Source organism: Macaca mulatta, chromosome X, assembly GCF_049350105.2.
Source record: "Macaca mulatta isolate MMU2019108-1 chromosome X, T2T-MMU8v2.0, whole genome shotgun sequence".
In the NCBI taxonomy this organism is placed as follows: Eukaryota; Metazoa; Chordata; class Mammalia; order Primates; family Cercopithecidae; genus Macaca; species Macaca mulatta.
In genome coordinates this window covers 19,612,166-19,624,775 of record NC_133426.1, presented here as the reverse complement: position 1 = coordinate 19,624,775, position 12,610 = coordinate 19,612,166, and the positions used below count along the sequence as shown (strand labels likewise).

General features: G+C 48.9%; 1 protein-coding gene across 7 annotated transcripts in view; it reads left to right on the top strand.

The window, feature by feature from the left end:
• The first annotated feature begins 1,502 nt into the window (after window positions 1-1,502).
• The window catches only part of SH3KBP1 (SH3 domain containing kinase binding protein 1), a 361,405-nt gene continuing 350,297 nt past the window's right edge, over window positions 1,503-12,610 (top strand). For 2 of the 7 annotated variants that reach the window (XM_077989618.1, XM_015127045.3), the window contains exon 1: window positions 1,503-1,997. Coding sequence is in view for 4 of the 7 variants with exons in the window: in XM_015127044.3 (XP_014982530.2) it covers window positions 1,994-1,997 (4 nt within the window). In the remaining 3 variants the exon portion in view is untranslated. Of the gene's footprint in view, window positions 1,998-4,977; window positions 5,294-12,610 lie in introns of those variants that run through there. The other 5 variants (XM_028842134.2, XM_015127038.3, XM_015127044.3 and 2 more) reach the window with 4 other exon arrangements.

Here is a 12,610-nt window from a genome sequence, read left to right as displayed (position 1 = left end):
CCTCAGCCTCCCGAGTAGCTGGGACTACAGGTGCCCGCCACCACACCTGGCTAATTTTTTGTATTTTTAAGTAGAGATGGGGTTTCACCATGTTAGCCAGTATAGTCTCGATCTCCTGACCTCGTGATCCGCCCGCCTCAGCCTCTCAGAATGCTGGGATTACAGGCGTGAGCCACCGCGCCCGGACTTCGCATTCTTAATCTCCGTGTTCTCTGATCCCTTCTTTAGGAGTCTGATGTTGACGACACTAGGACTTCAACTGCAGCCTCTGTGTGGATGGGCCTCTTGTCCCTTGATTAGCCTCCTATTTCGATCGGTTTGGCACACATGAACGGTGTTTAGAAAGATGATGCTACTGATTTCTTGTTTGTAAGACCCTGACTTTGAGGTTTTTTGAAAAACTCATGAAACAGTTACAAGAACAATTTTCTACAGAAATCCCAGGATGGTAACCAATTTACAAGAGTTGCCCCACCAACATAGGTGAGGTATGGAGATAGCCCCTCTCTTGGGTAGGGGGTCGGCTTTCATTTGTCCCTTTTGAGTCCACTAGCCTTCAGCCCCCTCCATTTCCAGGGCCACTGATCTAATTTCTCTATTGTCTTACTTGCTCTTTGCCTGAATGTCTCCCATGTAGTTCACTATCGTTTCCTACCACCAGATGGTGGAAAGGGAAAAGGAAATAACGGGCCGGTAGAGGAATGTGGTGGCAGGCAGAGTATCTATGGCGAAAGGTGTGGTGGTGAATGGACCCAAAACGGAGCTTCTGAATTGCCCACGAATGCCCACGGATTCCCTGTTTCCATTTTAGCGCCCACTCAAGGGTCGGCCATTCAGGTCTGGGAGTCAGTAAGGCACAATGATGCCTGCTGGGGAGGGAGCCAGACCTCATCTCAGCGGATTCCTGGGAACATCAGACCTCGGGAACATTCCTGAACACCCGAACCCCACCTGGCCCAGGCACTGGGGCGGGGCTTAGGCGGGTCCCTGCGAGGCGATGCGTCCCCTCCGCCCCGCTGCGTCCTTCGCTCGTTTTTCCCCACGTCGGTGCCACCGCCTCCTCTGTGCGGAACTCGCACCTGGCCTGCCTGCGTTCCCACGCCCCACCGAAGGGACGCCGCGTTTCTCTCCCTTCCAAGGGACCCTTTTCCTTCCCCCCACAACACCCCCCCCCCCCCGGGAAGTCTCATTCCGGATTGCCTCGATGCCCCAGGGTCACCTGCCATCACCCTGGGCAGGCGTTTGGCCCCGGGCCTGCCCTGGTCTCCATCCCCAGCCCGTCTTCCACCTCTTGTCGCCCCCTCCCGCTCAGCCCCCTTCTCCTCCTTCTCCACGTGCCCCTGCACTCCCACGCCCCTCCCCCACGGAGCCCCTCTCCTCCGGTCTCGAGGAGTCTCGCGGCACTTCCCGGGGCGTCAGCCCAGCCGCCGCGGGTGGGCGGCAGCCGCGCGGAGCGGGGTCCCTCTGGCTAGGGCGGTGAGGAGGGCGCCCAAGCGCCTCAGCCGCAGGGACGCCCCCGGCGCCTGCCCCGACGCGGCCCGGGCCCCGCCCCTCTCCGGCCCCGCCCCCGCCCGGCGGCCGCGCGTCCCCGGCAGGCGGAGCTGTAGGAGCCTCGCGGCAGCGCTGAGGAGGAGGGGAGAGCGGGCGGCGCGGCCGCGGCTGCCGGGCGCTGGGCTGGGCGGCGCTTTTTTTTTTTTTTTTTTTTTTTTTTCGCAATTTCCACTCGCGGGGAGCAGGAAACCCGGCGCAGCCGGGCGCATTGGGCCGCGATGCAACAGCAGCAGCAGGAGTCGCCCCGGGGCAGCAGCAGCAGAGGCAGCAGCGGGCGGCGCTGAGCCGCCACCGCAGTCACTGAGGAAGAAGCCGGCCCAGCAGCCGCCGCGTCCGGACCCCCGCGCCTGGATCCTAGCGCCCCGATCCCGGCGCCCCGAACCCCACGCCCGCCTCCGCCAACTTTCACGCTGCCTCGGCGGCCCGGCCCGGCTCGACGCCAATGGGTGAGTGAGGGCCGCCCGCGTCCGGGCGTCCACTTCAGCCTTGAGGGCGGCGCGCCAGTCCCAGAACCGCGGAGCCCGGGAGGGCGCCCCGGGGGCAGGGTCCGGACGGGGGACACAGCAGTGGGCGCCCTCGCCTGCTTCGCGCGCCCCCATTCACTCCCACTTGCGCCGGTGTGCCCGCCGAGCCCGCGCGCGGCGCCGACGGGAACCCGCGGGGGCCTGGGCAGACGATAACGGGGGCTGGCCCCGGACGGCTCGGGCTGAGGGATGCAGGGGGTGTGGTTGGCTTTTCGGGTGGGCGGGGAGAGTTTTGTCTTGGCCATTTTTGCACCCGAGCGCGCCCTCCTCTGCGCTGCGGACACAGGCAGCCGGACTTGGTGGGCTCCGGCCCTGCGCGGGGCTGCTGTTGCCTTTCTGGTCCTGCCTTGGGGAAAGCTAGAACCTCGGGGTCTTGGATGGGGCTGGGTTGCCTTTGCTGGGGGCTGACAGGGGTTGGGGGGTGGGGCGGGAAACGCCCCAGTGCCTGGCCTGGCTTGCAGTCCCGGGGTCCAGAGCACCTGACGCTCCTCTTTTTGCGCCCCCTTCCTCCGGGCCCCGACCCTTTCGCTGCTGCCTTCCTCCAGCCTGGCGAGCTGTCTGCTCCGTGATGCTAAAAGGCCACTTCCCATACCATCCTTTAAGTCTTCAGGGTCTGGGACCTGGAAATGGTGATCTGGTCTTTGATTTACTGAGTAAACATCAGTTCGAAGTAGCCAACTAACCTCTTGACCCCCTGGGTCCCATTTGATATAGACCCCGGGGCATTGGAACCACCTTGCTGCCCAGAGAAGCTGCCACTTTATTGGCAAGGGACTTATGATTACTTGGGCTATTAAATGTTTGGTCTACCCAGGTAATGTTCTTGCTGACAGCCAGCCTCTGTTTTTCAGCCTCTGGCAGATTATTTTTGGATGTTCCTAGGCCAGGCATAGGAAGGCTGCAGATAATAATAAATCATAGTAAAGTGAGACCTTTCTGTGTTCAGGTAATAGGATTCCAGTACACTAGTCAGGATGTTCAGAAAGCCTGAAGGATTGGAAAAGAGAAGGTTTAAACCAGTCCGTTGGTGACAGGCAAAGTTAAAATCCCATTTGTGGTCATTTGCCAAAAAAGGTTTTCCTTTTCTAAAGTAGTGGTGATCTATTGTCCTCTTGGCTTAAATGTCACTTTTTTCACAGTGCCCTTCTCTCCCACCTCCAGTCTAAATTGGTTCCTGTTCCATTTTCTCATACAGCACCTTTTTTTCGTAACAATATTCCATATTTGTGCGTAACAGCTATCTCCTCTACTGTAAGCTCTGTGACCATAGGGACAGCACAATGTTGCATAGTTTGCTCAGCACTTTTGGTGTCTGGCACAGAGCCGGACCTGAATATTTGTTGAATGAATGAATGAGGGGCATGAAATCCTCCTACTCTGCTGGGGACAGAACACTTAACTCACTCTTGTTTTGCTCTGGCCCATAAGATGATTTAGTTCATTGGCAGAAGTATATACTTTAAACCTTACAGGCCACTTTAGTAATGGATTAATTTCTTCCGAGGTAACCAACAATTCTGTTTTGATCACCTTTCATTTTGGGTGGGTCACCGACAGGGTTATGCACAAAAAGAAGTTAGATTCAAATGTCTTCTGCCATGGCTAGACTGTACTTTCTGTATCTCAATGAGAAGGGGACTGAGTCTCATTTAAGAAGAATCAGACCTATTTTTCAGATTTGAACTGTTTTCGTTCTTCAGAACTTCCTACGAAAAATAGAGTGCTCCTGTAGCTTTTAGTCCTTTTAATCTTTGCTGTAACCATTATTGCAGGGGGAGGGGGCACCGATTTTCATTTATTTCAGGAGTTAATACTTAGAGGTGATAATATCAAAACAAATGTAATTTAATTCATATTTATAATGGGATTTAAGGTGCTTGTAGTAGTTTGTGGCTAAAGATCACCTGCTCTTTTGAAAGCATCTCCAGCAGTATATTTGTAATGAAGTGCAGTTATTTAACCGTTCATTCTGTATGTCTTCCAATGGAGTGATCTAATGGGCTGAGGTTGTGTGTGTGCACACAGAGGCACAGCTCTTCCCCCCAAGTCTCTGGTTTTCAGATTTATTCAGTTTATCAATTTGATGCAATTTTGTTCTTTTTTAAGAGGGAGGGCCTCGCTGTGTTGCCCAGGGTGGATTCGAACTCCTGGACTCAAGATCTTCCCAAGTAGCTGAGACTCACATCACTGTGCCTGATTCTGATATACTTATATTCTTACCTGGCCTGATAATGAGTTTTCTGTTAATGGATAACATAGTAAAACTGTATCTTATAGTTTGTTTTCTGAAAAATAACAGAAAAGAACCAAATCCCTAACCCTGAAGTGAAGCTGGTTAGTTGCAACATGGCCTCTTATAAAAGCCCACGAGAATGTGCCCTCTGAACTTGCTAGGAGATGCATGCCTACAGTGCCAGACACAGAGAAAGCCTCTTATAATTACAATTACACAAATATTATGGTGACCCAAATCTGTGAGTAGTGAAGGGTTTGCAAGTCCAGCAAATTTCTGTTTAATTCCAGAGTAACAACAAAGTTTGGATAGCCTTTGGCAATGTATTTATTGCATTGGCGGTAGACTGCTGTATGCTAAACTAAAGCTAAAATGAACATAATGTGTTGGTCTCTACAAATGTCTTGAGTTAGAAATGGAAGAAAAGGCTCCCACCTTAATTGTACATAACCTTTACCTACTTCTGTCCATCTTGGCATGAGCAAAACTTGCTGTGGACCTGGTTGCACAGACCTTGGTGGTTTCTTCTCTTACTACTTCAGTTCTTTTGGTGTTACTGACATTCTCTCATCAACTCTTGAGTTTGTAGTTATTTTCAATGTATTTTGCATACAGTAGTAGTTGTTCATCCATCCATCCATCCAATGTTTATTGATCTGTTTTGCATACGCACTGTGCTAAGAACAGGTGCAGAACAGAGACGTGACACTTTGGGCTTCTCAGTCTAATGGAGGCTGACTTAAATGCAATTCTCATGGCAATATGTAGCCAAAAGCCACAGTAGAGCGCATGAAAGATGCGTGAAGGAGGCCAATCTGACTTAACCTGGAGAATGCTAAGGACAGTGTCTTAGAGGAGATCATGTTTGAGCAGAAATCTGGTTGAGTATGAATCATCGCTGCCCTCCAGCCACACCTGGTTGTTGTGGCAGAGACTGAGAACGAACACCGTGGGAACTGCGGGGCATCTCAGTAAGACGGTACAAGTAAGGATGACTTAGAGGACTTGCACCTGTGTCAGGTGGCTTGTGGGAGTGTTTAAGGAAGCTGGGCATTACTTTGGATTGGACGCTACCGGGGGAATTTGTGATTGGGTATTTTAACAAATGTTCTCTAGAAGCAGGGAACATTGGAGGCAGGCCACATCTATGGCTGGTAAAGCAGCAGCAGTCATTTGCATTAGCCAGGATTGGGGGATGTTTGGTCATATCTGTGGTTTGGACAAGGTGCATGTTTTGTCCGTGTTCAGACATGATTAATGTGTGGTCTTGTTTTCATCTTATTCCATCCTGCTCACAGAGTGGCCTTGTCTGATGTTGGTTTTCTAGGGAATTGTTTCTGTTCAACAGGACACCCTGGCCCAGCTGTGAGTGCCCGGCCAGCTCCCAGTCAGAAGAACTGCTCTTTCTCTGAGTTAACTATGTGATGGGGAGGGGCAGGGAATAGGAGGCAGTGGGGGAGGAAAATGGCTTTCTAGGTATATCTGTCGCTACTTCATATCAACCAGGTCTAGCCTGGACTGTTGTTCAATGTTAAGCACGGTGGACATCTGAAATGCTATACTAAGGGATGGAGAGTGACAGAGCAAGAGCAAGCTGCTGAGAACCAAGAAGTCAGTGCTAATGGGAAAGATGCAGAACAGGAAAATACCCCAAATCCTTAGTGTTAGAGAAGGAGAGCCTCTAATGCAGCGCTTCTCAGAGGGTGGCCCCCAGGCCAGTAGCACAGCCTCCCCTGCAGCCCGATAGAGATACAGATTCTCTGGCTTCATTCCAGCAGACCTCCTGAATCAGGAATGCTGGGGGCGTGGCCCAGCAATCTGTATTTTCATGAGCCCTCCAGGTGGTTCTGATCATGGTCCAGTGTAGAACCCCTCCTTGCCTTACAGTTGAGAAAGCTGACGTCCAGAGCTTGTGGTTCACTAGGGTACACATGGCACATTGATCATAAGACGAAGTACTGTTATAAGTGACACATTACCTTAGAGAAGGAGAATGACATACTTCTACTTCAAAACAAACTTCTTGTGTTAAGACAGTACAGTGTGGATTCTTCCATGAATCCGGTCCAACCCAGACCTCCAACACCTAGGCATTAGTGACACTAGCCAGCTGATCTCAGTGTTAGTCTCTGGGACTTTTACCAGAGTATCACACAGGCACTTTCCAGAATCCTTTACCCTCCATTCTCTTTAAAGGGGACTTTAAGATACACTGTTTGCATTATTCCAGTGTGTAATATTTGTTCATGATTTTCGATACCTGGTACCTGTATTCGTTTGATTGCTGCTGTAACTACCACAAACTTAGTACCTGGAGACATCACAAGTTTATCATTCGTCACTGGGCGACAATCACGAAGTCAGCAGAGCTGCATTCCTTCTGGAGGCTGTAGGAGGGAATCCCTTTCCTCGTCTTTTCCAGCTTCGAGAATTGGCATTCCTTGGCTTGTGGCCTCTTCCTGTCTCCAAAGCCAGCAATGGCTGGGCAGCTCTCTCTCCCATCACATCATTGTTACTGACTCTTCTGCCCCTCTCTTCCACGTGTATGGACTCCTGTGATGACATTGGGTCCACCTGGATATTCCAGGCTCATCGCCTCATCTCCAGGTCAGCTGATCAGTAAATTTAACTCACCTTTGCCTTGTAACCCAACATTTACACATCCTGTGCTTTAGGATGTGGGCATCTGGGGGCGGGGAGGGAAAGTTATTCTGACCACTACACTGCCCTGTGGTGGACCTGACTTTTCCTGGTTTCTCTTGGATAACCGTGTGTTCATAGTCAACTGCCCTGTCCCTCCTTAAGAAGATTCCATCTTTGGTTCTATTTAGATTTCTACAGTTTATTAATAAAGCCGTCTTAAAGTTACATCTTGCATTCACCTTTCTCTCCTCTTCACTGCTGTTTTTTTGAGATAGCTTGTCCCGCTCTTCCCCTTTCCTCACATAGCCTGCCCCACACCTACCAGGACTCTGGCACTGCCTTGATTGTGTTCTAGAAACTGATCATGCTGAGGTTATCCTGAATGATCCTTCTCCAATCACGAAGTACATGGTCTCAGGCCTCACCATGTTTGACTTCACTGAAGCTTGAGACTGAAGACTGGAACTCTTTGTTTTCTAGAACACCCTGTTTTTTCCTGATTTCTCCTACACTCTTCCCTCCTTTTCTTCCACCCCTGTCCACCTGTGGAATGCTGTCATCCCTGGTCCCCTTATGTTTAGTGTGTCCTTGAGTGATTGCAGCCACTTTGCCAATTCAGGTGGCACCTATTGACGATGCCCACATCTGTCCCAAGTCTTGGTCTCTGTTCTGAGCTCAGGACCCACCCACTATAAGCACCACAAGGGCAGGAACCTTGTCAGTTTGGTCATCGTGTTCCTGTGCATGGCACACGGTAAGCCTAAGATTAACATTGGTTGAGCTGATTATCATTGGTATCCTCTCCTAGCTAACTTCACCCAGGTGTGTCTTAGACGCCTCAGACTGAGCATGTTGCAAACTAAGCTCAGCATTTCTCCTTGCTAATACCTGTCCTGCCTCTTTTACTTCCCATTTCGTTGAGGGTATCACCATTTTTCCTGTCACTTCCATAGGGACGATGCTGTTGTTCCTTCCCCTTTCCCTGCCCCTTCTGATCTACAGTCAAGCCCCAAATGACTCTGGAATTGACCCCATGTGTCTACCCTTCTGCAAATGCTTTAGATCCTGAATGCCTTAGTGAAGCGTTCGTAAAGCTTGGCAGGCACCCGATGCTTTCGCTCGTTCTAAGCTCATTCAGATCTCTGAGACTTTGCCCACGTAGTTCCCTTCGTGGGGAACAGATATCACTCTCTTCTCTGCCTTGTAGACTCCCTGTATCCGTTTCCTATTGCTGCAGTAACAAATCACTGTGAACCTAGTGGCTTGAAACAGCACAAATGTGTTATCTTATAGGTCTGGAGGTCGGAAGTTCAAAATGGATTTTACCGGGTCGATATCAAGGTGTCAGCAGGGTTGTGTTCTTTTTGGAGGAATTCATTTCCCTGCCTTGCCCGGCTTCTAGAGGCTGCCTGCAGTGCCTGTACTTCCTTCACTCGTGACCCCAGCCCTCCAACCTCTGCTGCTGTCCTCGCATCTCCTGTCTTTCACCGAGCCACCAGCCTGCCTTTTATGAGGACCATTGTTTGACACTGGGCCCACCTGGATAATCCAGGATCCCCCTCCCCTTCTCAAGATGCCTAGTGAATCACACCTGCAAAGTTCCTGTTGCCATGGAAGGGGACATAGTCACAGGTTCTGGGGATTAGGATGTGGCAATCTTTGGGAAGTCATTGTTCAGTCTCCCACACCCCTTGTGCATCTGTGGGAGCCTGCTGCAAAGGTGTGCTGTACCATACTTTGTTTAAAACTTTTTTTATTTTTAATTTTTGTGGGTCCATAGCAGGTGTATATATTTGTGTTGTACATGAGATGTTTTGATACAGGCATGCAATGCAAAGTGATACAACATTTCTTCTTGTATTAAGTCTCCATCTCCAACTGGATCTGCTCAACTCCATTGCCCTGGCACGTTGCCTGGCATACAGTAAGTGCCATATGTTAATGAATGAATATATAACCCTTTCACCCAAGTACGGTTACAACTTGCAATTCTCCACAACTATGGACCACCAGGAGTGCGTGTGCAATTCTTAAGTCCCCTGGGCAGAGCATGTTGACAAGGTCTGTTTGCTGACAGTTCCTGGTGGCCCACACTGTAATGGGTGAGAAGGGTGATGCTGCATGTATTACATGGCTTCAACAAAGAACTGCACATTTTAAGACAGAAAATTCTCTCTGGCAATGGTTCTTAACTTGGGGCAATTCTCCCCACCAGGGGGACACAGCACTATCTGGAGACACTTTTGGTTGTCACAGCTGGTGGTGGGGGGCAGGGGAGTGGAGAGTCATTCTACTGGCATCTACTAGGTGGAGGTCAGGGGTGCTGCTAAACATCCTACGATGCACAGGCCAGCCGCACCCCGCACTACCACAACAAAGAGTTATCTGACCCCAAATGTCAGTCATGCTGAGGTTAAGGAAGCCTGCGCTGGGGGAACCCCAGGGGCTTATTAACACAGATGGCTGGAGTACCATTTCCTTACTTCATTATCAGTCCTTCTGGAACATAAGATTTTGTATGTAACCACAGTCTTTGTTTTATGCACGAACCTACAAGTCACTAGAGAACAGGACTCTTTGGGACTTTCACCATTTTGTTCTTTGAATGGAGAGTGTTTTAACACAACTGTTGCCTCTCTTCTGTTGATACGTGGGTCGTTAAGCTGGGGAGAGGCAAGGGCTTTGGGGCACGAAGTTGTTAAACTTGCTTTGATAGTGTTTGGGCCCTGTAATGTTTTATCTTTGTATTGGGATGTGCTTTTATGTGGGGGGACAGGCGATGGGTCCTCTGCTGCTCACATATTGGTTCCTGGCATTGAAGTGCTGGAAGGAGCCTTGGCAGTCATGGCCCATGACATCAGATGATGAGACTGAGCCTCAGAGAGGCAGAGTGACAATGGTCCCCTAGTGGCAGAACCCAGCTGCCTTCCAATATGGAAGAACCAGCCCCGCCCAATTTCTGTAGGGGCTCAGAAAATGTCAGGCTCTTGCTTCCCCTCATGAGGCTCTTGCTACAGTCTCTTTCCCTTGTAAGTTTTTTGTTTTTTTATTTTTTGAGACAGGGTCTCACTCTGTCGCTCAGGCTGGAGTGCAGTGGTGCAATCAAGGCTCACTGCAGCCTCGACCTCCTAGGCTCAAGCAATCCTCCCACCTCAGCCACCCAAGTAGCTGGGACTACATGTGCGTGCCACTACGCCCTGCTAATTTTTGTATTTTTTGTAGAGATGGGGCTTCGCCATGTTGCCCAGGCTGGTCTCGAACTCCTGGGCTCAAGTGATCCACCTGCCTTGGCCTCTCAAAGCATTGGAATTAGGCGTGAGCCATCACACCAGGGTGTAAGGTTTTTTAAAACAGATTTATTGATATATAATTTACATACCATACAATTTATCCATTTAAGGTGTGCAATTCAATGGGTTTTGGTACATTATTAATTTTATGCTAAAACATGTAACAATTTGCAATTTTCAGCACTTTTAAGTGTACAGTTCAGTTATACTGGGTATATTCACAATGCTTTGCAACCATCACCACTATCTAGTTCCAAAACTTCTTTTTTAAATCACCCCTCCCTAGTAAGTTTCTAACTTGAAGGTCAGAATCCATGTCCCCTAGGGGTTCCTGGACCAGCCAGCCAATTTGGAGAACACTTGGAAGCCCAAGGATCCCAGTTGAAATTCCAAAGGAAGATAGGAAAAGGGAAAGCGTGGCTTTTTTTTTTTTTGTAAATGTTTTTGGTTGATATTTCCTTTGGGAGGCCCTTTATTTTCTCTCTCTCTCTCTCTCTCTCTCTCACACACACACACACACACACACACACACAAATTAGCCAGGCATGGTGGCACATACCTGTAGTCCCAGCTACTCAGGAGGCTGGGGCAGGAGAATCACTTGAACCTGGGAGCAGGAGGCTACAGTGAGCCGACATTGTACCACTGCACTCTAGCCTGGGCAACAGAGTGAGACCCTGTCTCAAGAAGAAAAAAAAAGTCTACATCATGGGAGAAAACACTGCAGTGCCAAACAGATCCCTTGAATTCACAGACACGGTTGATATCATTCCACGTTTCTTCACTTAAATTCCTTCAGCTGGCAAAGGTCCACCAGCAATCTGGTTGATCATGAGCACTTGGTTTTCAACTTGATCATTATCTTATGGATAAATATCTTGCAGGCAGTTCTATAGTTTTCATTAGGGGACACTTAAGGCAAAAGTTGGCTCATGGGTCTGAACTCTGTGATCAACTGTCCTTATATTTAGCCATACAAAGAAAAAATACTAGTAACAAAAATCCTGTGATATTTGTCCTAATGGAGCACTATCCAGTTGACAAGAAAAGACCAGAAAAGGCCTTTGCTTATTTCCTTTCTTTGGCCACGGAAGTGGTGGGGGCACTGCTGGAGGCTGGTCTGTCTCTAGGTGTGGGTGACAGAGTGGCAAGATGAAGTGCAGTTCAGTTCATACTGTTATTTCTATCTTGGATTAAATACTATAAACATTTCAATGCTTATTAATGACTCATTTGGCATAACAAATTTAAGTCCTTGAGCACCCAAGTACAGCATGTATAGACAGTTTAAACAACCAGCTCCTTACACTTGAGCTTCTTACCAGCCAGTATGCAAACACCAGCCCTTGTGTTTTTGCCAGATTTTTCTGGACTGTTCTAGACTTGGAAGACTTGGGGCCGTGTTCTAGGTCTGGTCCTCTGGGGCTGCACCAGTTTTATCCATCACATGCCACCTCCCCGTGTGAAAAGTCTTTAATTAGCTTAGTGTCCTGTCTAATTATTCCAGCTAGTTCTTAGGTTTGTGCCTGGAGCTAGACGGAGACGCTTGGCCCTCATTGGAGATGCTTGGCCCTCATTTTGGATGAAGACTGGGAAAGACCATTCTTGCTCTGCTCCCCCCTCCTCTTAGCTAGCATCTTCATGGACCTCAATTTTCTTCACCAGGGTGTTCTGGGTGCTGTCTTCTGATGAGCATTTTACATGCTAGCTTCTCAAATTCATTTGACACGAATGACTTCGTAAATGAGCTTTGCCTTTCTCCTGTTTTGATCATCAAAACAAAACAGGCAAAAACATCTCTTCACAACTTGACCGAAATGGGACAGTTTTAAACCACTTAGCCAGTGATTTCTAATTGCCCCTTTGTTCTCAACAAACTATTAGATGGCAAAGAGAGGTGTCAACTCAAATACAGTAGGTCAATGAGCTCATCTGTGATCCATGAAGCAGGATGGGCAGAGCAAGCGTTTGTTAATTGATGCTGATTTTTTTTAAAGCTTAATTGCTGCTTTTGACTGTCAGAAAACAAATGAAAGTAATTGGCTTGCGGAGGGTGGATTGTGGGGGGAAAAGTGAGGTGGAAGATTTCACCAAGTGCAGAAAAAATTGGAAAGGGGGAAGCAGTTCACACTGTGTTCATCTGTTTTTTTGAGGGCATAATGACTACAGCTGCTTGCCTGAGACATTTTTAAAGTTAGTGTTTGGAATAGGTTATATATCCTCAGGATTCGAAATTCAAAAGGTGAAAAAGTGTTTACAGGAAAAAGTCTCCCTCCCAACTCTGTCCTTCAGCTGTGCAGTGACCCTCCCCATAGGCTGCTGCTATTTTGTTTCTCAAGTTTTCTTCCAGGGAACTTTCATACATATAC